Source organism: Notamacropus eugenii, chromosome 4 (assembly GCF_028372415.1).
Source record: "Notamacropus eugenii isolate mMacEug1 chromosome 4, mMacEug1.pri_v2, whole genome shotgun sequence".
NCBI lineage: Eukaryota > Metazoa > Chordata > Mammalia > Diprotodontia > Macropodidae > Notamacropus > Notamacropus eugenii.
This window is the reverse complement of record NC_092875.1, coordinates 46,796,856-46,819,627: the sequence shown is the minus strand read 5'-3', so window position 1 is coordinate 46,819,627 and position 22,772 is coordinate 46,796,856. Positions and strand designations below refer to the sequence as shown.

At 40.8% G+C, this 22,772-nt stretch overlaps 1 protein-coding gene across 4 annotated transcripts in view; it reads right to left on the bottom strand.

Moving 5' to 3' along the window:
- Positions 1-2,998: 2,998 nt before the first annotated feature.
- Positions 2,999-22,772, bottom strand: part of ADGRD1 (adhesion G protein-coupled receptor D1) — a 470,522-nt gene continuing 450,748 nt past the window's right edge. For all 4 annotated transcript variants that reach the window (XM_072600751.1, XM_072600753.1, XM_072600750.1 and 1 more), the window contains 4 exons: positions 14,959-15,085; positions 10,761-10,802; positions 5,684-5,776; positions 2,999-3,396 (listed from right to left, as the gene is read on the bottom strand). In XM_072600751.1, the coding sequence (XP_072456852.1) occupies positions 3,301-3,396; positions 5,684-5,776; positions 10,761-10,802; positions 14,959-15,085 (358 nt within the window). In that variant the 3' untranslated portion in view covers positions 2,999-3,300. The remainder of the gene's footprint in view (positions 3,397-5,683; positions 5,777-10,760; positions 10,803-14,958; positions 15,086-22,772) is intronic.

The window sequence follows — 22,772 nt, the reverse complement described above, 5'->3', positions numbered from 1 at the left end:
TCAGAAAGAAACTAAAGAAACAAAAACTCCAACTTCCAAAGTCAAAATACAGTGTTCTAACTTCTAGATTCACTCACACACATAATGAGGATACACTATTTCCTTATAAGCCATTCCAATCTCAAGCTATAGCAGGGAAAAATGGGATAGACTGTAGAAAAATCTATTTCATTAAATCCTAGAGTGAGAGAAAGTAATGGTTGGAAGAGACCTTGAAAAGATATGGCACCAAGGGATCAGCATACACAGGAAACACCTTGTCCCTTCTTTTAATTCATCTGTCACGTTGAAAAGTGTACTAAATCATATCTACATTGTTTATTGAGTATGCATTAGGGGGCTGCATTAAAACAAACAAGATTTGACCCTCAGTAACAGGCTAACATTTGTCTAATTGCGTTTCCTTGGTTGTGATCGCAATACTGGAGTATGGCTTCTGAAAAGCCTGGCCACTCCATTGATGTCCAAGCAATGGTAAGGGGAAGAACACCTTTAGTATATGAGTATGCACTCTCCCCACAGTTAGCTGATGTTTTGGAGATCATGGAGAAGAGTTGCACAGGAAAGCCAGGCATGGATGGGGTCCAATTCTCCTAACTGAAAGGAGGAATGTCCATATGGATGAGGAGATTCATTGAAGCAATGGGGTGTTTGACCCTCAAGCTTGGCCCCAAGGTGATAATTTTGTTTTGAAATCTTAGCAACATTCAAAAATAAGTTATAATGGGGTTATGATTTGAATCAGTGGGAGTCCACTATACCAACAGAACGGCACATCCTTCAAGTTTATTGAACAGCTTATGGCTATATCGCTGAAGGGTCTGCTCTACATCCTATGCAGTGCAACCAACAAGAAAGAGTTAAGCATGCAAAAACAAAAACATAGTCTACAACTGTTAATAACTTACAGAAATGGACTCATTCATCTCACCCCTAGCATCACTTGTCTTGTCATACAGAAAGAGAGGAAAAGGGAATGGGTTCTAATCTCTATCCATCCATGGTCACAGTTTGAAAAAAAAAATCATCTTCTAGTATCAAAAATAGGTTTAAATATCTTGCCCACACATTTCATAAACATCTGGAGTTCCGTCATCACAGTATGATTCTCTGGTATTTGGTTTGCACACTTCCCAATGGATCACACTTATTTGATAAAGCCCTCCCATAGACATCATTGTAACAATTATTGCCATTTCCAAAAGGACTGAGCCAAAGCCAACCCAATGATGTTCACAGCAGAAGATGCAGCCATGTTCACATCACATACTCCTCCATTCCCCTCACCCTCTGGTCCTTTTGGCCAAATGGAAAGAAAGAACCATATCAAAGTCTTGACCTGTCATGGATTCACTACTTAGTGAGAGGGAGACATTGTTACTGATCATGATGGTAGCTGACATTCAAATAGCCCCTTAAGGTTAGCAGGTTTGCAAGATACTCCACATCCATTAACTCATTTGATCTTCCTAGGCAAACATTGCTGGTATAGCTATTCCTGTTCTACAGCTGAGGAAACTGAGGCTGGGGTGAGTCATGTGACTTGTCTAGGATCACACAAATAGTAAGACTCAGAAGTGGGATTCGAACCCAGTTCTCCTGGGTTCTTCTGAGCCCAGAAATCTTTCTAGCATGTGCTAAACTCAGCTAGTATTTCCATTCCATCCTCATATCTGAATTAGGAATCAAGAGATCTGGAAAGTGACTTGCCATGCACATGCAACTAATAAGTGTGAGAAGCAAGATTTGAACCTAGAGCTCTGAAGTTCAATACCCATCTATGACATTGAATGGTAACTTAGAAAGCTCTGCTCATGATCATGATTTAATATACCTCCACCCAAAATTTCTCAAAAAATGAGTGAGAGATGCCACTGGTGGTGGTTGATGGGAAATACACTTTGGAAATAGCAATGTGAGGATATGTTTAGAAAAACCTCATGGCAGGACCATGGTGGGTGGCAGAAACCACTGGAAAATGCCAGAATAAAAGTCATTCATTCTGTCTCTTTTGCCTCATAAGCACTTTCCCTTTAGAACACAGGTGGAGACTGAAATGAATCTCCAAGGACTCCCAAGGCACCTAGGAATACAAGCTACGGAGACTACCCACAGGTTTTGCTGTGATCTGATCTCCCTTGTTATTTGCTGCTGGGTTATTTTAGAAGTGGGTGTCATTATCCTGACAACACCTGGCACTCATAAACCCTGAGTGAGTCAGGGTCAAATGAACAGACATTAATTCAGCCCCTACTTTGAGCAAGGCACGGTATTAGGCACTGAGGAATAAATTACAAAAACTAAAATGAAACAATTCCTGCCCCCAAGGAGAACCTATTCTCATGGATAAAGGTAGCTACAACTGGAAGATTCTGACAAGGCAGAGCCTCTAGGGAGATCTTGGAATCAACAGGTAGTCATAAAGGAAAATGTAGTAGGTGTCATCAAAGTTGGTAACATCCTTTTGAATTCTGAAGCAAGCTTTGATTTTGCACAGATCTGAGAATAATATCACCAGGTTTATGTAAATGCCATTGGCTATGAGTGTGTAGATGTTGTGTATGCACATATGATATCCTACATTGATAGCAGCTTCTATATATTTATCATCTACCTAAGGATGGACAGCTACTCCATGCATTTGTGTGAACCCCAGTATTTCTTGATAACGTGACAACAGTCTTAGTTTCCTTGGGCTTGAATCTCCAATACGGTATGAAAGGTTGAACAGAACTCTGTCTCTTCTCATCACAGAGTCCTGGGGACATTCAGATGGATTTCCTTTCCTTTGGTCTTCTGTGTATTCATCCCTGGGATGATTGAACTCCTCAGGTGCAAACAGAGAATACAGAAAGAAGCAAGAGGACTGACTTCAGACTCTCAACAGGAAGTGTGTTCTCTCCATTCATTTCTTTCTGAAGCTAAAACATGTCCTTCAGGAGGCCTGTGTTCATGGTACCATGCAGCTCTGGCCTTCAGACAGCAGCATTGTGGGGAATTTTGTGTTCTTTCTTCTTTCCTTCAATGTTCTCATCACTGAGCAGGCTATCCAGTGTATACCAAGGCAAGAGTTACTCTGCTAATGGCCTAGGGGTGAGCTCCATTAAACACAAGAGAGTGAACGTAAGAAGATGGCCAGTTACCCGACAAGCGAGGCAGCCAGTTTCCATTTCCCAGGCAGTGATGAGGAGAAGGGATGTTGCTAACAATATTTGTGAAAATATTTGGATGGGGCTCTGGTCGGGGCTGAGCCCCAAAGACATGGCAGACTTTTCAGAGTGAAGGGAAGCTGACCCTGGGTCACACCGCTGACAAGTCAATCCGGTTGGCTGAGTTGCTGCTCTTGTCCCAAGTATTGAGTTTAGTGGGAGTAGTTCCTGGCCGGGTTCCATTCATCTGCAAATCAAAGGGATGAGAGGAGATGTGGGTGTGGCATGAGCTTTTCTGTCAAGTGGTGGTTGAAGGGGCTATCTTGGGGAAGAGGGCAGGGAATTTTTCTCTTGACACTACCGAATAAAGCCAGGAGGCACAGGGAGAAATTACAGGAAGAAGGATTTCACAGAATTTCAATTGGTAGGTGACTCAGAGACCATTTAATCCAACATCTAACTGAATGAAAACCTATCTCCTTTTGCAACATGCCCAATTAGTGGTCATCCAGCATTTCTTTGAATGACTCTAGTGAAGGAGAACACTTTGCCTTCTGAAATAGCCCATTCCACTTTTCCTTAATTCTGTTAGGAAGTTTTTATTTGTTATTTCTTCCTCACAATCAAGTACCTTCCCCTTTTGCTCCTGGGTCTGCCCTCTTGGGGTCAAGCATAACAAAGTTAATCACTCTTACACATGACAGGTCTACCCACTTCCCTAGGCCATTCTCATGCCCAGTTTCTTCAAAATATGCTTATATAGCAAGTCCTCTCATTACCCTGGTAGCCCTCAAGTGAACATACATTGACTAGATCTAGTAAGAGCACAGTATTCCAGATATAGTCCATTCAGAGCACATTAAAGAAAAACCATGATTTCCATAGTCTGGACACTATGCCCCTCTTAATGCAGTCTGGGATTGCATTAGCTTTCTGTTTTCTGTATGACTTTTATTGAATTTGCAGTCCACTAAAACCCCTAGATCATCCTCATGAAAAGTATTTAGCCAAACCTCCTCCATTGTAAACTTATAAAGATGAATTTCTTAACAGAAGGTTTTAAATTTATTAAGTCTTATCATATTAGAGCCATTCCAATATTCCAAATAAAATATCTTCAGATCCTGCCTCTATCATACAGCATGTTAGCTAATTTGATAAGCATATCATTTCTGCTTTTCTCCAAGTCACTGATTTTTTTTAATTGGTTGAATATAAAGAAGAGTTTCTTAACTGTCAGAGTTGTCCCATAATGGAATGAGCTGCATTGGAGGATGGTGAGCTCCTTGTCTCTTACTCTCAAGGGTAAGAACCACAAAATGTTAGAACTGGATGAGCCTTAAAACATATCGAGTTCCACCTCCTATTTTACAGGAGAGGGAACTGAGACCCAGACAGAGAAAATGCCTCCACAGTTGAGAACTAGCATTCAGACCCAGGTCTTCTGAGTCTTGTAATTTTGTGTTCTTTCTATGACATCTCTGAAGTTATGGAAGGGATTCCTGCATCTATTAGAGAACACCAAGATTCAGTAATTCTCTATAGGTATCACTGATCTCTGATCCTCCAAGGCATGAGCCAGAAAATTAAATTTTCATCTGACAAGGTATTTAATAAATGATGTCAATTTGGATTCAATGGACATGGTCTTGATAACAAGAAAGCCATATTGAGGCAGCAGTGGGACCCAGCTTCCATATTTCTTCTTGGCAGGGGTGAAGGTAGGGGTGGTGCGAGAAGTACCCCAGCCCAGGGTATTGTAAAGATCAAATGAGATATTTGTAAAAATGCTTAGCACCGTGCCTCTAACATAGTAAGTTCTATATAAATGTTTATTCCCTCTTCCTCCTTGGCAATTCACTTATCCTTTCTGACTCAGTTTTCTTAGCTAGAAGATGGACATAGTAAAAGCAACTACCTCACAGGATTAAAGTGAGGATGAAAGGAGATCATGTATGAAAAGCATTTTTCTTTATAAACCTTGTTATTGTATGTTCAGTTATTTCAGTTCTGTCTGAATCTTCACGACCCTATTTGGGGAAAATACTGGGGTGGTTTGCCATTTCCTCCTCCAGCTTATTTTACAGATGAGGAAACTGAGGCAAACAGGATTAAATGACTTGCCTAGAGTCACATAGCTACTAAATGTCCAAGGTCAGATTTGAACTCAGTCCTTTCTGACTTCAGGACCAACACTATCCACTATGGCTCCTCCTATCTAAACCTTAAAATGCTATCAAAAATGAAGAGGAACGTTAATGAGCATCAGTTCAGCATTCACCTTCAGGTCACAGATCCACCCAAGGGTCATGGCTCAGCCCCAGTTTAAGAAACACTGCTCTTTCTGTTCTCTAAGAAGCCTTACTTAACTACCTAGATCAAAGAAAGCTCCGACATCTATGAATCTTTGCCTCATCTTGTGACACAGGACTTCCTCTGGAGGATATCCACTCATTTGGAAATTGCCTTGAGCTTTCAAGCCAGCACTTGCTGGCAAGGGGCTGATTGTACCCCAAGCATCATATGGGACTCACAATGTCGGAGTTGAAGGGTTTCACATTGATGTTGCGAATAGAGCTGCTGGTGAGGGACCAGACCTTGGTTTTATGCTTAAAGGCAGCTCTCACCTGTGAAGAGGAAAGGATGTGAGTTAATTAGATGTAACACAGATGTGATGCTAAGCAGTCCAATGAATCCCTGGGACTTGGGGTCACAGAAAATCAAATGTTAAGTAGAGTTCAATATTTGGAAATGACAAGTAAAATATTCCCATTCGATACTTCAAGTCTTCAAGTAATAAATTAAGCATTCCTTCACTCATCCATTTGCACTTTCATTCATTCATTCAATAAGTTATCCATTGATTTTCTCATTTATTCATTCACTTTTCATTCTATTCATTTATTAATCTTTTTAGTTTCTTATTTTATTCTTTCATCTTCATCCACTTACTTATATGTTCCATTCATTGACTTCATCCATTATTTATTTATCCAATTACCCACTCACCCATTTTTGTTTAAACAATAATCTATTAAGCACCTACTATGTTCAAGGCATTGTGCTGAGTACTTAATGAATATTACCTTACTTAATCCTCACAACAATCTTGAAATGGAGGTATTATTAATATCCCATATTACAAATGAGGAAACTGAGGAAGACAGAGGTTAAGTGACTTGCCTAGAGTCACCCAGTTAGCAAGAGTCTAATGCCAGATATGAATTCAGGTCTTCCTGACTGAATCCAAGATTTCATCCACCGTATTTCCAAGTTATCTTCACTTATAGATTCATTTATTCATTCAGTCCATCACTTCACACAGTTCCTTCATCTATTAACTTTATTAATCCATCCATTTATTTATTTTATGGAATTTATAAAGTAGTAAAATAGGAAGGCCAGAGAAGTGAGGACACTTGCTCAAAGTAACCGACTACAATCTAGTTTGCTTGTTTGTTTCCACTGTACCTTGGCTATGCCTTGCATGCTAAATCTCTCTCTCATCTGAACCTCACAATAGCCCTGTGACAGATACAAGCACTGCAGCTGTTATTGTCCCATTTTATGGATGAAAAAATAGAAGCTTAGAGAAAGTAAATAACTCGTCCTTTGATGCTAACTACTAAGAGCTAGAAGGAGAATTTGAACCCAGGTTCCTAATAACTCCAAGGCCAATGCTCTTTGATTTCTATCACCTTGTCGTTCTAGCTATAACTGTTGGTTATATAAACTTTCCTTGTGGCTTTATCTACCCATGCTTATTTTCTCCCAGGACTTCTTTCTGTCCTGAATTTTCCTTTGCCCTTTACCTGTCCCTACAGAGCAAAAAAATGTGACCAGAAAACAGTCAGGACGATCTAAAACTCTATACCATGCTTTGAGATCAGTTGATATTTCATTACTCTTTTACAGTATAGAGTTCATTTCTGCATACTACATTTTAGAAGGGAAAAATCATCCAGAAATGGGCAAACAGAAAGATAGAATCAAAGTTCTAGAAGCAGAACAGACCTTAGAGATCATCTAGTGCAATCCCCTCATTTTACAGGTGAGGAAACTTAGGCTGAGAGAGGTTCAATGACGTGCCCACAGGGTCAGACACCAAGTAACTATCTGCTGTACTATTTAGACACAGTTCTTGATCTTGGAAGTGCAGAGAACCTGAGTTCAAATCCCAGCTCTTCCAAGTCACTATCTGCAGTAATACTTAGACACAGTTCTTGATCTTGGAAGGGTACAGGACCCGAGTTCAAATCTTGGCTCTTCCACTTGCTTCCTATGGGGCTTTGGGCAAGTCAATAGCCAACATTTCTATAATAATTTAGGTGTCTGCAAAGTGTTTTACATGGGTTATTTCATGCCACCCTTGCAAAGTACTGTCCCCAATAAACAGTTCCTGATCTCAAGGAGCTCACAGTCTAACTGGGGAGACAATATGCAAACTGATATGCAGAGAAGACATACACAAGATAAATTGGAGATAATCTCAAAGGGAAAGCACTAAGATGAATGGGGATTTGGAAAGGCTTCTTGTAGAAGGTAGGATTGTAGCAGAGAAGTGGAGAAATCCAGAGAAGCCAGAAGGGAGAGATGAGGAGGGAGAAAGATCCAGGCATGGGGGACAGCCAGAGAAAATTCCTTGGAGTTGTGAGATGTAATGTCTCATGGGAGGACCAGCAAGAAGACTGGCATTAATGAATTGTGGAGATGAGTAAGAAGTCTGCAAAGCTAGGGATAAGTCAAGGTACAAAGAGCTTTAAAGTCAAATGGAAAATATTATATTTGATGCTAAAAGTAATGGAGAGCCATGGGAGTTGTTGACTGGGGGGAAGGAGCAATGTGATAGGATCAATTTGACCAGTGAATGGAGGATGGATTAGAGGGGAGAGGGAAACCCACCAGGAGTTATTGTAATAGTTCACCCATGAGGTGATAAGGGCCTTCAGAAGAGCGCTGGCATTTCCAGAAGAGATAAGGGGGTGAGCTATAATGAATGTAGAGACAGAGCTTGATGATGGATGGAGGGGGTGTGAGAGGGAGTGAGGAGATGAGGATGACACTTAGGTGGCCAGCCTGGGTGATGGGGAGAATGATGGTTTCCTTGACAATAATAGGGAAGTTAGAAAAAAGGAGAGCGTGGGGTTTTTTGAGGGGGAGGAAAGAAAATGAGTTTAGTTCTGGACACATTGAGTTTAAGGCTACTGTAAGAGAGGATTCCTGTTTTAGATGTCCAACTAAATATGTCGAATAGGCAGTTATGGGTGAGAGACTGATGATCAGAGAAAGGTTAAGGCTGGACAATTAGATCTGAGAGTCATCTGTATAAAGATGATACAACCAGGGTCATGCACAGTAAGTGTCTGAGGTGGGATTTGAACTGAGATCTTTCTGACTCAGAGTTCAATGCTCTGTATCCTCAATACCACACAGCTGCATCATATATCAGCTCATTTGGTCAGATAAGCATTAAGGTCTCTTTCACTGCAAGGTCTATTTATGAAAGGTCTATTTATGTTAGCAGTGGACAGTACAATTAACAGCAACAACCACAGAAAAATCCCCCATAAAACACTTCCCCTCTAGCTGAAAGAGAAACATCATCCCAAAAAACTCCACCCTGGGGGATCAAGGGCCTCTTTATTTACTGGGCAAAGTGGCCGATATGTTTTTCTTCATTTTAAGAAGAATTAAGAAAAAGAAATGAAAGACCACACGGAGATAGTCATATGAGGAATCCTCTTGAAGATGTTTTATCCAAGATAATTCTTTTCTTCAAGTTTGTATAAGCAGCTGAAATATTCAGGTGCTGTTAATGTTGCCCATGGGCCCTTGGAAACCAGTTCTTCAAAAAACAATAACATCTCCTGTAATAGTCTCCATTTGGGCATACAATCATTAACCTGCCCATGTGATGCCATTACAAGTTTATTTGGAAAACCAGGAGTTAGGAGCTGTCTTTTCACAGCTGATCAACAGGTGGGCTCTTGGGAAGCAAGAGTCTGAAACTGGAGAGTTTTCTGCCGGAAGACAGGAGAGCTAATTCGATTCAAGTCGATTGGATTCAACAAACATTTCTTAACCACCTGCCATGTGTCAGGCTCCTGTGTTCAGTGTTCAGAAAAAGCAACAGACGTCAAGGGGCTTACTAACCATCTGAAGGGGAAAGATAGGGAAGGGGCAAGAGGAAAGTCATGTTATGCTGGTTATGACAGCAGCAAGGTGGAACAGCGGATAGATTGTGGGACTTGGAGTGAGGAAGACTTGAGTTCAAATCCAATCTCAGACTCTCAGCAGCTGTGAGCTGGGCAAATCACTTAACCTTTGTTTATCCTTATTTTCTCCTCAGTAAAAAGGGGATAATAATAGCACCTACCTCCCAGGATTGTTGTGAGAATCAAATGAGAAATGTAAAAAGCTTGGCAGACCTTAAAGTGCTATGGAAATATTGTTGATTATTAGCATTGTTAGTATTATTACTACTATTATTATACAAAGCATGGTAAAATGGATAAAATACTAGATATTTATTGTAAAAACTGCTATCTCTGATATACAGAGAAGTGAATGTCCCTGGGTAAGTCACTTAACCTCTCAAGTCTAAGATCCTTCATTTGTACAACAGGGACAAGAAATAATCAAAAATCATTTATAAACCACCCCATCTGAGGATACTGATGGTGATTTTGGGCAAGTCATTTCAATCAATCAATAAACATTTGTTAAGCACCTACTATGTGCCAGATTTTTTTCACTTCACTGCTTGGTGCTCCAGGCAGCTCTCTCACTCATTTATTCAATATTTATCAAGTTGAATCCCAGTTTTCCTCTATTACCTGTGACATATTGAGCAAATAACTTAACCTCTCTGGCTTCTGCATTCTCATCTCTAAAATGAGGGGAGGGGAGTAGGATTAACTAAAATGATCCTTAATAAAGGCCCCTACAACTGTCTATAACTGATCATTCCTCTGTGCATTTTCTCCCACAGTTCCCTCTACTTAACCAGTTCTTTATTCCTCACTTCATGGGTTGAAGTCCTAGAGACATTTTAAAATAAAATTCAAATGCCACTTCCTCCAGAGAGCCTTTCCTCATCCCCTGGTCAATAATGACCTCCCATATGTATCACAAAGAATAATCTCTTGCCCCTCTCCAAGGTATCTAGCATATAATATCAGTTCTAACTGTCCCCATTGATTTCTGCTAGACTAGGCTACCTGTGCAAAGGAACTATGTGTTATCTCAGCTCTGTATCAGACTCAACTGTATCCAATAGGAGCCTAATAAATGCCTGTGGCATTGAGCTGCATGCATAACAATGGGCAGAATTCACAGTGGGGATTTTCCGCCTCTTTCCTTCCCCTCCTCTTCTTTTTCCTGGTCTTGGTTCAGTGATCAGGTAAACAGCCCAGGAAAGCATTGCTAAGCAACAGGGAAAAAAATCCAACCATTCTCCAGCCAAGCTCTTCTCAGGCACCAAAGAAGATTCAGAAGTCTAGGAACAAAAAAGCCATGGCTAACTCTAAGTAGAGCATCGTTTCAGCTTCTACGAGTTCTGTGCTGAAATAAAAACCAGCTTATTACTGCCCATGGGAAGCTCTGACTCACCTCAGAATTCAGGAGACAATGAAAGAGAAAGATGAAAAATCCCTGGGGGGGAAAAGGAAGAGAATACAAAGTTAGCAGTCATTTACATATTGCAGCAAAATAAGTCTCTAAAAAAAGTCTCCATTCATGGTCCAGAGAAAAAGTCAGGAGGATTTGGAGTCCGAGGATATGAGCTTGAGCACCAGATTTCTCATTTACTACCTGTGGGAGATTGGGCAAATCATTTCATTTCTCTGGACCCCAGTTTCCTCAGCTGTCAAGTGAATAATGCCCTCTGAGGTCATTTCCATAGGATCTTTGCTCTTTGATCCTATGACCAATGTTGTCTTTCAATGAGCAGCAGACTATGTTTAATCTTGGATTTCCAGCCCTGGAGCTCAGCAAAGTGTCATGGATTTCAAGCTGGGAGGGACCTGTCAGGACATCTGGTTCAATCCCCTTACTTTGCAAATGCCACAGGGGACTGGTCAATGAGGATTCAGTCCTGGGAGCATGTACATTGGTGAGCGTGTGTCAGGAAGTTCCTGATGATTTGGAGTGAAGGGGTCCTGCTCTCCAATTCAGAATATAGGCAAGTACTAGATGACCCTTTCCCTTCAACTTATGTATGACTTTTACATGCAAAAACTCTCATTAGATTGGAAACACTTTTCTGGTCTTTCTTTGTATCTTCAATGCTTAGCTTAGTTTCTAGTACACAGTAAGTGCTTAATAAATGCTTGTCGACTGACTGACTTCTAAAGGGTCAGGTGGAGGGCAAATAGACATAATTCTTTTTCCTTCCCTGGTGACGAAGAAGGTACTATGGGCCTCTTTGATTGGGGAGGAGCCACAGACACTCTCTCACTCAAACCTGGCATAAGGTCAAAAGATCATAATTCTGCTCTTGTTGAAAGATATGGTAGTAACTTACATAACAGAACCCTATCTCCAGATACCTATTTCCTCCAACATGAAGCTTATAAGCACATGGCCCTGTTGTTTCCGTCCCTTCTGGGTCCTGTCATAGATGAAAGAATACTGGAAATGTGATAGATTAAGCTGAATCCCTGTGAGCTTTGAAAGCAGCTACAGTGAGCCACCAGAGATTCATAAGCTATAGTCTTTGCTAGAATTTGTAGACAAGCAAACCAGTTCACTGTTGTTGTCATCCATTCATTTCAGTCATGTCTAACTCCTTGTGAGCCCATTTGGGATTTTCTTGGCAAGGATATTGGAGTAGTTTGCCATTTCCTTCTCCAGCTCATTTTATAGAGGAGGAAACTGAGGCAAATAGGATTAAGAGATTTGCCCATGGTCACATAGTAAGTATCCAAGGCGAGATTTGAACTCAGGTCTTTCTGACTCCAGCCGTGATCTATCCACTAAGTCCTAGCACAGACCAAATGGGTGGTCAGGACCTGTCCAGTGATGGATGGACCCTGTATCCAAGAAGCCAGGGTCCTCAAGAAGGATAGCAGCTCTATCCTTCTACCACTCTACATTTGAAAGTCAACTTGGGGGTGAGGGTGAGTGTTTATAAGAGCCAAATGAACACTAAGTTCCTACTCCCCAGAGACAGAGGTGGTATAGGAGAGAATGTGCCCTTGGGTGACGGGGGTAAATGTTTTGTACTTCTAGCTATATTTTCTCAACAAACACCCCTTTTGTAAAAATTAATTGATCTTAATTATCTAAACCATACTATGGTGCTAGTTAATGAAATCCATGAAATGGAGGCGATATTAGTACTGGAAAGTGCTCTGAAGGAGGACATACTGGAATGGGGGCGTAAGCTTATCACATTAAATAAGAACCGCATAACAGCTCAGGAGTACTCCTGGCTGCGTTCTGGAAATTCATCAGTGAGGAAGGCAATGCATATCATCATCATACTTATATAACGCCGAAATACTTTTCATACATTATTTCATTTAATCTTCACAACAATCCAGAGAGGTAGGTGCTATTATTATCATGGCCACTTTACAGATGAGGATATGGAGGCAAAATGGAGGTGAAGTGACTTGTCCAGGGTCAAAAAGTTAGTAAGTGTTTGAGGCTGGACATGAACTCAGGTCTTTCTAACTCTCAAATCCAGCACTGTATCCATTATATCACCTAGCTGCCTATGAAGGCAAGGGATAAGAATCCCTCGATCTTATATAGGCTACACAGATAAGGCAGCTGAAATATCAAGATATAAAAATTATTTGTCCAAAGTCACACAGTGGTAGAAGTGAGATTTGAATCCAGGTCCTTTGACTGCAAATCTAGTATATCTCCTTAGCATTGAGAACCGTTGGATGATCATCTCTAAATGGAACATGGCCTTGAGAGCAGGAGACGGCCATTGGATAAGTTTTCCTCCCTTCTCCCTTCACTCACTAGGGTGACTCAGCAGAGAGGTCACTGCATTACAAATATGAACCTCTAGAGACAGTTACACAGCCCAATTGTGTACGTAGGAAACAAACAGGGAAAGCAGGTTGGCACAGTGGAAAACCCCATGATTTAAGACTAATGAGATCTGTGGTCCAGTCCTCAATTCACTAACTTATTTTGTGACCCTGAGTGTATTTTCTCATAGCTGAAATAAGAACTGTAACTCCTGCCCAAACCTACTCACCTTAGTGAGTAGTTCTGAAACTCAGGTGAGTTCTTAATCAATTAACAAACCAAACAAAAGCTTTTATTGAGCACCTGTTCAATGTAGCTGTGCACCCACTGGGCACATGGCACTGTACTCAGTCCTAGGGCTACAAAGAAAATGCTTGAAATAATCATGAATGTAAAAGTGCTTGGAAAAGTAAGGAGTGCGACACGATTGTCAGATGTATTGCACTCCAAGGGAATGTAGTCAGAAGTACTTGAGCTCAAATCTGGTCTCAGGCACTTACTAGCTGTGTGAACCTGGACAAGTCACTTAACTCTATTTGCCTCAGTTTCCTTATCTGTAAAATGAGCTGGAGAAGGGCAAACTCAAGTATCTTTGCCAAGAAAACCCCAAATAGAGTCATGAAGACTTGGACCCAACTAATTGATAAATAACAGCACCAAAATTACATGTATAAATTGTATCCAAGAAAAGTGGGGCCAACCAACCATGTAATGAGAACCAAGGATAACTGCTGGGCAGTCTAGGTCTTTCACTAGGAACTTCAGGAGAAGGCAAGGCAACCCTTCTCCTCAAGGATGCTTGCTGGACCCTTGTGGTATACTTTAAGGAAGATACGGATGAGATTCATATAGAATGGAAAGGCACTGGAGGGTTAGAATCTGCAGCTTCATGGGGAGTATCTACCTTATTACTATCTCCAGTGCCTTGGAGTATTGAAGAAAACATATAAAGCAAAGAGTGTGTGTGTGTGTGTGTGTGTGTGTGTGTGTGTGTGCACATATACATACATGAATGTCTGTAGTAAGTGTATTGTATAGTCATTCAAAGAGAATATCAACCACCATTTAGCACTGACATAATTGGCTTTAACTATCACCTCTGTCTTAGTCTATTTAATATTTTGTCTCTGCATTTAACCTGCATAGGGACAGGGTCCCAAGGGACTCTTTCATTATTTGCTTCTAACAACACAAAATAGAGTTCTGAAACCACCATTCAGGTCATCCTGAGTCATGAGATAAAGAGCAGGCAGAGTAAAAGAATGGGGATGGGCTTTCAATTGATTTTTCAAGGTACTGTGGGTAACTGGGCACCCAGGATCAGTGAATGGGTGGAGAAGTGAAAGGAAACTTATAGTTCAGTAATATCTGAAGGTGGAGCTGGAAGGCCTCACCCCATGATTTTCAGGGATATCAGGCTATCCCAGCCCCTTGCTCATGCAGAGCAGCCTGTAATAACTGTGGCTGTGGATTAAGCATGTCATTTCTCCACTCTCTGAATTTCATTTGTCACTAGAAATCAGTCCCTGAAGCGGTCCAACCCTCTCCCCAAAGCCCTGGATTTGAGGCAGTATGCAATATGTCTGTTTCACTGGCCATCTATTTCTCTAGGGAAATGCTAAGTCATTTGGTAATCGTTCTGCCCTCCTATCTTGGGGAAGGGGTGGGGACAAAAGGGGAATCTCACATAGCTGACAGGCTCATGGGATGCATAAAGAGGAACCGGTTAATTCAAATAAAGACAGAATTACTCTGCAGACCATGTCTCCTGAGACAGCCAGAAGCCTGGCTGCCTGCTAAAGCCCACGTAGTCACTTACTTGTAAAGAGTTAAACACCGCAAACATGTACTGGAACACAATGGCGTGGTTATTCACAGCAAGCACACCAAAAATCCAGGAACTCCCCAGGATGGGCAGGAGGACTGCTACTGCTTTAGCCGTCAGCCTGAAAGATGAAATGGACTATGGGCACATCATAATGAAGCTGGCAGGTGGGCAGGCAGGCAGACAGGCAGGAAAGCTTTCATGGAGTCATGGAGTCAAAGCTTTCACAGTTGTCAATAGAAACACTGCTTATAAGTATCATAGTATCATGGAAAGAGCCCAGGTTTCCGAGAAATGTACTTCTCTCCTCTTGATAGAGAGATGAGTGACTATGGGTATAAAGTGATGCATACACTTTCAGAGGTCCATTGATGGGTTGCTTTACTGAACTTTTTCTTTAAATGAAGGGGGGTAACGGTGGGAACTGAGGTTGGTGTAAAGCAACAAAAAATATTAATCAAGAAAAAGGAGGGAAGGAAGGAAAGAACAAAGCAAGGAAGGAAGGAAGGAAGGAAGGAAGGAAGGAAGGAAGGAAGGAAGGAAGGAAGGAAGGAAGGAAGGAAGGGAGGGAGGGAGGGAGGGAGGGAGGGAGGGAGGGAGGAAGGGAGGGAGGGAGGGAGGGAGGGAGGGAGGGAGGAAGGAAGGAAGGAAGGAAGGAAGGAAGGGAGGGAGGGAGGGAGGGAGGGAGGGAGGGAGGGAGGGAGGGAGGGAGGAAGGAAGGAAGGAAGGAAGGAAGGAAGGAAGGAAGGAAACTAAGATGCAACTGAAATAAGAAAATAGCCTTGCAAAAATTTCTGAGTCTGAAACAGGTGAGGAAATTTCTTCTACTAATACTGGCTCTGGAATTTAGTCAGTCAGTGCAGTTGAACAGATTAAAATGTAATTAGGAAATAGAGGCAGTTAAGTGGTGCAGTGGATAGAGCACCAGTGCAGGAGTCAGGAGAACCTGAGCTCAAATCTCACCTCAGACACTTAACACTCACTAGCTGTGTGACCTTGAGCAAGTCACTTAACCCCAATTGCCTCATCCTCGGTCATCTCCAGTCATTCTGATGGTCACTGGATTCATATGGCTCTGGTGGAGGAGTGAGGCTGGTGACGTGCACAGCCCTCCCTCACTCAAAACAAAGTCAAGTGCAAGTCATGTCATCATTTCCCTGATGACATGGTCTTCTTCAGCAAAAGGAAGGACGAACACACACACAATTAGGAAATAATTAACAGAATAAAAATACAATAGAACATAGATAATACTAACTTGAGGATTTCTAAGTCAATAGAAGACCTTCAGGGATCTTTATTTACCATTTAGTGGCACCTCTTTCTATTTAATTTTGGAACCATTGACCTAGAGCACCAAGAAGTTAGGTGATTTGCCATGGGTGTAGAGCTATCACATTTCAGAGATGAGACTTGAACCCAGGACTTCTTGGCGTGAAGATGAGCTCTCTCTGTCCACTAGGCCTCTTATTAATACTCTTAATAAATCCTAGATTGGTTGATTCTATGCTGTAATTATTTATAACAATAATAAATAGTATTTATAAAATATGCAAAATATTTGTAAATCTATTAATGATAATATATACTATATTAAAATATACCAAAGCTTCAGAAATATGTTCATTACAATAATAGATACTATTTGCAAATGTACTAAACTTTTATAAAAATATTAATTATAAGTACTATTTATGAATATGCTAGACATTTATAATTATATTTATAATGATAAATAATATTTATAGATATAATAAATCTTTATAAACATAACATTAATAATGACAATAATATTCATCGTGGTGTAATACACATAGAGGAATCATGGTAACTTCTTCAAGTACTTGAAGGGCAGCCATATGAAACAGAGATTTGACTTTCCCTGGATGGCCTCACAGGGCAGAACTAAGCAAAAGAGAAAGTTAGGATAACATGGTAGATGGGGCTTCAGCTTCTACATTTCTAAAATGAAAGCACTATCAGAATGTTAAGTAATGGTGATGAGGAGGAGGAGGAGGATATTAGTGACACTACGGTGATGGGGATGGTATCCAATATACATTAAGACCCAGAAAATGAAATGCCCTGTGTGCAGTCCAGAATCCAGAATGAAACTGAGCATCAATTTGACAATTTCAGTTCTATCACAGATACACAATGGACTTTTTGTAGAATAAATCCCATCATTTAAACGTAATAACTTCTGCTACTGAAAACATTTAAAATATAATCCAATCCCTCCACAAAGTATCTGCTGCAATTCCCCTCCTGGACCTTGGCCATATCAGGCAGCCTTATCTTCTGACTGCTTTCAGTTCCGAATGATTTTTTCCTCTTTGAGACCTCTTCTTTCATGCTGCACAATCATTTTTCGTTTCTCTGCTTTTCCACTGTCCCTCTAATATTCCAATCTTCTCTGAAAAATAAACATTTTATGCTTGTTTTATCTTTGGGGGTCCATTTCTCATTTTTTCCTCTCCTTGTGTGTTACTTAAACCCTTCAGACATTTAGCATGGATGTTTTAGGCTTTTCCTGGAGAGCTATGTTATCCAGACAGACATCATGCTAAGTAAAAACCCATTCTTTGAGTGGCTGTATTGTAACAGGACCTTTAGATAGCTCAATTTAGCTTGTTTCCCCCTCTCTCTTTCCCTCTCCCTCTCCCTCTCCTTTTGGCTTTGTTTTTTTTGTTTGTTTGTTTCCTTGAACACAGTCAGTAGCTGATGCCAAAACAGATGAATGGTTCCTAACAGCCATTAAGAAAAAAATCACTACTCAAGGGAAGTAAATTGTATTGCTTTTAAGAATGAGGGTCATAACTCACCAATCGATGCTATTGGTTCTGTGGGAAGCTAATCCTTTTATAAGGCACTCGGCCCCTGTGTCATTTCCGGCATCCTCTCTATTGCCTGAGACCCATAAACTATCATTAAAGAAACTAGGGAAGAGAGATAGAGAAATTATGTATAGAAACTGACTTTGGCCTGAGTAACTCATTAATGTTTCACATCCCCCCTCCTAAACAAACAGACTCTTAAACTTGTCTGCTGCTTCCTGAATTCAGACTATGGCTTCCTTTTACCTAAGGCATACATCCTATCAGTCAGGGAAAAGGATAGATTTATGTATGATATACTTATATTGTTTATATCATATTTATAAGATTATAGATTTAGAGTTCGAAGAGACATTATAATCTTGTCAATTTACAGAAAAGGAAATGAATGGTGCTCTGGACCCAGATCGTATAGGATTCAGAGAGCTAATTGTTCAATTTTCAGTGTAAGCATTTACATATCAGAAATCAGCAAAACTACAGATCAGGTCTTGAGACTTATTGCTTCATTGATTGTCTGAACTTAAGGAAAAGAATACGCAGATTAGCCTTTTTAAGCACTTTTAGTGCTCACATGCCTTTTTTTCTCTCAGAAATCTGATTGTTAAACATTTATAAGCAAGTCTCTGATTTAAACCTAAGTCCAACATTCTCTCTGGTATACCATTCTGACCATGATGCTTTTTACACAGATAACTATGATATACAATAGTGCAGGAGAAACATTTTCAAAAAGTAGGAGTCTGAAATAAATTAATTCCACTTACAAGGGGAGTTACGCAAAACAGTCTTTGAAAGGCCTTGAATGCCCTGCTCATTCTATATCTGGAGAATTATGTTGGGTTCTTGGACTGCTTCTGATGATCTCCCTTTTTTTTTTTTGAATCTAAAATAATTTATTTTGTATTTGCAGTGGGATTTATTTTTCTTGTCTTCTCAATGGATGAAGGTGGGAAATGGAAGAGAAAGAGAATTCAGGCCTTTTCATGCTTCTCTTTATTCTTGTGTTTGAAAGTCAAATTTTCTTTTCAGCTCTGGTCTGTTCATCAAGAATGCTTGAAAGTCCCCAGTTTCATTGAAAGACCATTTTTCCCCCTGAAGTATTATACTCAGTTTTTCTGGGTAGGTGATTCTTGGTTTTAGTCCTAGTTCCTTTGACTTCTGGAATATCCTATTCCATGCCCTTCGATCCCTTAATGTAGAGGCTGCTAGATCTTGTGTTATCCTGATTGTATTTCCACAATACTTGAATTGTTTCTTTCAAGCTGCTTGCAATATTTTCTCCTTGACCAGGGAACCTTGGAATTTGGCCACAATGTTCCTAGGAGTTTCTCTTTTTGGATCTCTTTCAGGCGGTGATCTGTGGATTCCTTGAACACTTATTTTGCCCTCTGGTTCTAGAATCTCAGGGCAGTTTTCCTTGATAATTTCATGAAAGATGATGTCTAGGCTCTTTTTTTGATCATGGCTTTCAGGTAGTCCCATAATTTTTAAATTGTCTCTCCTGGATCTATTTTCCAGGTCAGTTGTTTTTCCAATGAGATAGTTCACATTATCTTCCATTTTTTCATTCTTTTGGTTTTGTTTTGTGATTTCTTGGTTTCTCATAAAGTCATTAGCCTCCATCTGTTCCATTCTAATTTTGAAAGAACTATTTTCTTCAGTGAGCTTTTGAACCTCCTTTTCCATTTGACTAATTCTGCTTTTGAAAGCATTCTTCTCCTCATTGGCTTTTTGAACCTCTTTTGCCAATTGAGTTAGCCTATTTTTCAAGGTGTTATTTTCTTCAGCATTTTTTTGGGTCTCCTTTAGCAGGGTGCTGACCTGCTGTTCATGCTTTGACTGCATGTCTCTCATTTCTCTTCCCAGTTTTTCCTCCACCTCTCTTACTTGATTTTCAAAATCCTTTTTGAGCTCTTCCATGGCCTGAGCCTATGGTATATTTATTTTGGATGTGTGGGATACAGAAGCCTTGACTTCTGTGTCTTTCCCTGATGGTAAGCATTGTTCTTCCTCATCAGAAAGGAAGGGAGGAATTATCTGTTCACCAAGAAAGTAAACTTCTATAGTCTTATTTTTTTTTCCCTTTTCTGGGCATTTTCCCAGCCAGTGACTTGACTTCTGAGTTTTCTTTCCACCCTACCTTGCCTCCAGATCCTCCCAGCCAGCTCTTGGGGTCTGAGATTCAAATGCTGCTTCCCAGCCTCAGGGCTTTGGGTGGGGGTGGGGCTGCTATTCAGTGTGAGATTAAGTTCAGGTGCTCAGTTTGGGGCATGGCCTCCACTCAGGGCTCAGTTCCCTCAGGGGGTTTATGTGGAGACCTTCAACAATGGATCCAGGCTCCTGCCTGCTTGGGGAGCCCCTGTCCTCTGCCACCCCCGCTGCTGCCTCCTGAGGGGGCCTGAGTTATGGGGACACCCCAGTCCCCCTCGACCAGCCAAAGAGACCCTCTCACCGACTCGTCACCTGTGGGTGAAGGGACCTGCTTGGCTGCTGGAGATTCTGTCCCTGAAGCCTGCTGGGATCTGCTCCTCTCAGCGCCGCATGGCCAAGGCAGGGCTGGGCTCTGCTCTGGGTCCTGCGCGCACCAGACCTTTGGTGTCTGTTTTCAGGTCTCTCTGAAACAGAAATCTTGTCTGCTCCGTTGTTCTGTGGCTTCTGCTGCTCCAGAATTTGTTGGGAGTTCTTCTTTACAAATATTTTATGGGCTGTGGTTTCGGAGCTAGCATATGTGTGTCTTTCTATTCCACCATCTTGGCTCCTCTGATGATCTCCTTTTATTGGAGCTATCCAAGGGAAACAATTAATGGCTTACCATTGGGGTATAGAGGTGACAGATAGGTACAATTGAATTAAATCATCTTGAGGGTCCCTTTTTAACTTAGATAATAAGGAGGCGCTAGAGTTTTGCGAGGCAGAAGAGAAACACATCAGATGTATAACTAGGGACAAAAGCAAAGGAGAATGGGATGGTAGGACAAGGAGATTACCTGGGGTTGATCTGTAGGGGGTAGCACAAAGGAAGAATGATTTGGATAATGGCATTAACGCCTTCTAAATTTCAATGGCCTGGGGCAAAGAATCAGTTTCTCCACCCCAATTCTGGTGCCTCTATGCATATGAAGTTCTGACAATTGTATAAAAGGCACATGGAAAGAAAATGATTGGGGACCTGAAGGTTCATTCTGATGTTATTACAATAGACCAAAAGTTATGGCATAGGGTCCAAATCAGGGTAGGGGCTATAGGAAAAGAAAGGAAGGGGCAAACAGGAGAAATTTTACAAAAGTCTAACCAAGAGTTGGAAGGGATGGAAGGAGAGGAGGTTGTTATTTTTTGTTGCTGTTTAAGCACGTTTAAGATCATGAGAGGCTCAGTGAACCTCCCACATTTTTCAGCAAGAAGAAGGAACAAGGTAAAAGGAAAGAGAAAAAACACAGTCTGTGGCACCCTGAATATCAGTCACCTATTTAAGAGTCTCTATCTATCCCCATTCCACTGATGAGAAACCTCTTTCCAAACAAATAGGACTTATTTTGAGGGAAAGCCTTATTACAGGTATTGTTATGATTATTAACTTTCCTCATTAATATTTATATTATATTTATAATATATTAATATTGGGAGGACAATTCTGCCAAATCCGTTGGATGAGATGCCAGTCTTAAACTTCATATGTATTGTTAAGACATATTTTCCCACAGTGCTGGTTTATTTGGTGGGGATGGTGGGGGTTAAGTTTCTTCTTTCTGTTTTGAAGAAGGAAGGACAAAGTAGGTATACTGAGGGCTTCGATAAAATATTTTTATTTGTACCCAATTTATCCCAAGTAGTTGGGATACACAATTGTGTAGTTGGTATACAGTTGTTTGCATGTTATCACCCCCATTGGATTATAAAAATCATTGAAGGCAGGGACTGTTTCTGCCCCGCCCCCCTTTATGAGGGGAGGGTATTCCCAGCACTTAAAATAGTGCCTACTATACAGTAGGTGCTTAATAAATAAATGTTTGTTGACTTATTTTTAACTTGACTTGAACTGCCTTCCAGGTAACTACACATAGAATCCATATTTTTGCCCCTTAGCTAATGGAGAATCTCTGATTCCACAGACTCCATGAATTATCAGTAGGTCATAATGGGACCTTCATCAATTGAAGTAGTAATGATCATGCCCCAAAGGAGTCCCATGAAGATGTTCAGCTCCATTCATGAAATATAATTTATCTGGCAGCCATATGAATGAATGAAGAGGTCACTGATGGGATACGTGTATCAGCAGACAATTGTTCATTCATTACTAATAAATAATCAATGATAGTATGCTAAAAACTCTACACTGTCAGATTCACTGTTTGTTACCAAGCCACACAATCAAAGTGAATCCATGCTTGTGCATACTAGAAGAATTCAGCAGGAGATGTGTGCTTGAGTAATGGAGAAACATATTTCCGTGAGTTGGTATTAATGATGAGGACCTCCTGCCAAGGCAATCAAGCTGCTCAGAAATGCCCAAGGAATCTTCCAGCAGGCTAAGATCTTGTTCTTAAGATTGAATGTATTTATTGGATCCCAGTGGGCACACTGTGGATTGCCTCATGCTGGTGTTTTATGCCTCATGGAGTGCCAAAGAGAATATTGTTTCCAGAAGAGATGGCAGACAGCCTTATCGTCTTTGCTTCTCTACCTCTGTGTTCCTGATGTTTAGTACTGAGATCCAAGATAATACCAAAGCTTCAGTTTTCCAATTTAAAGAAAATTATGAAGTGGCAAGATCTTGGAGTATCTGTGTTCCCTTCCCCATTGAGGACCAGAATGTTATTATTCAAAATTTATCCCTTCCTAAGGAATTGGTTGATGCTATTGCATTTGAGCAACTGTCGTGCCTCAGTTTTCTCATCTGTAAAATGGGTTAACAGTACTTAAATTAAGGCAGTAGTTATTAATCTGTGTCCATAGATAGATTTCATG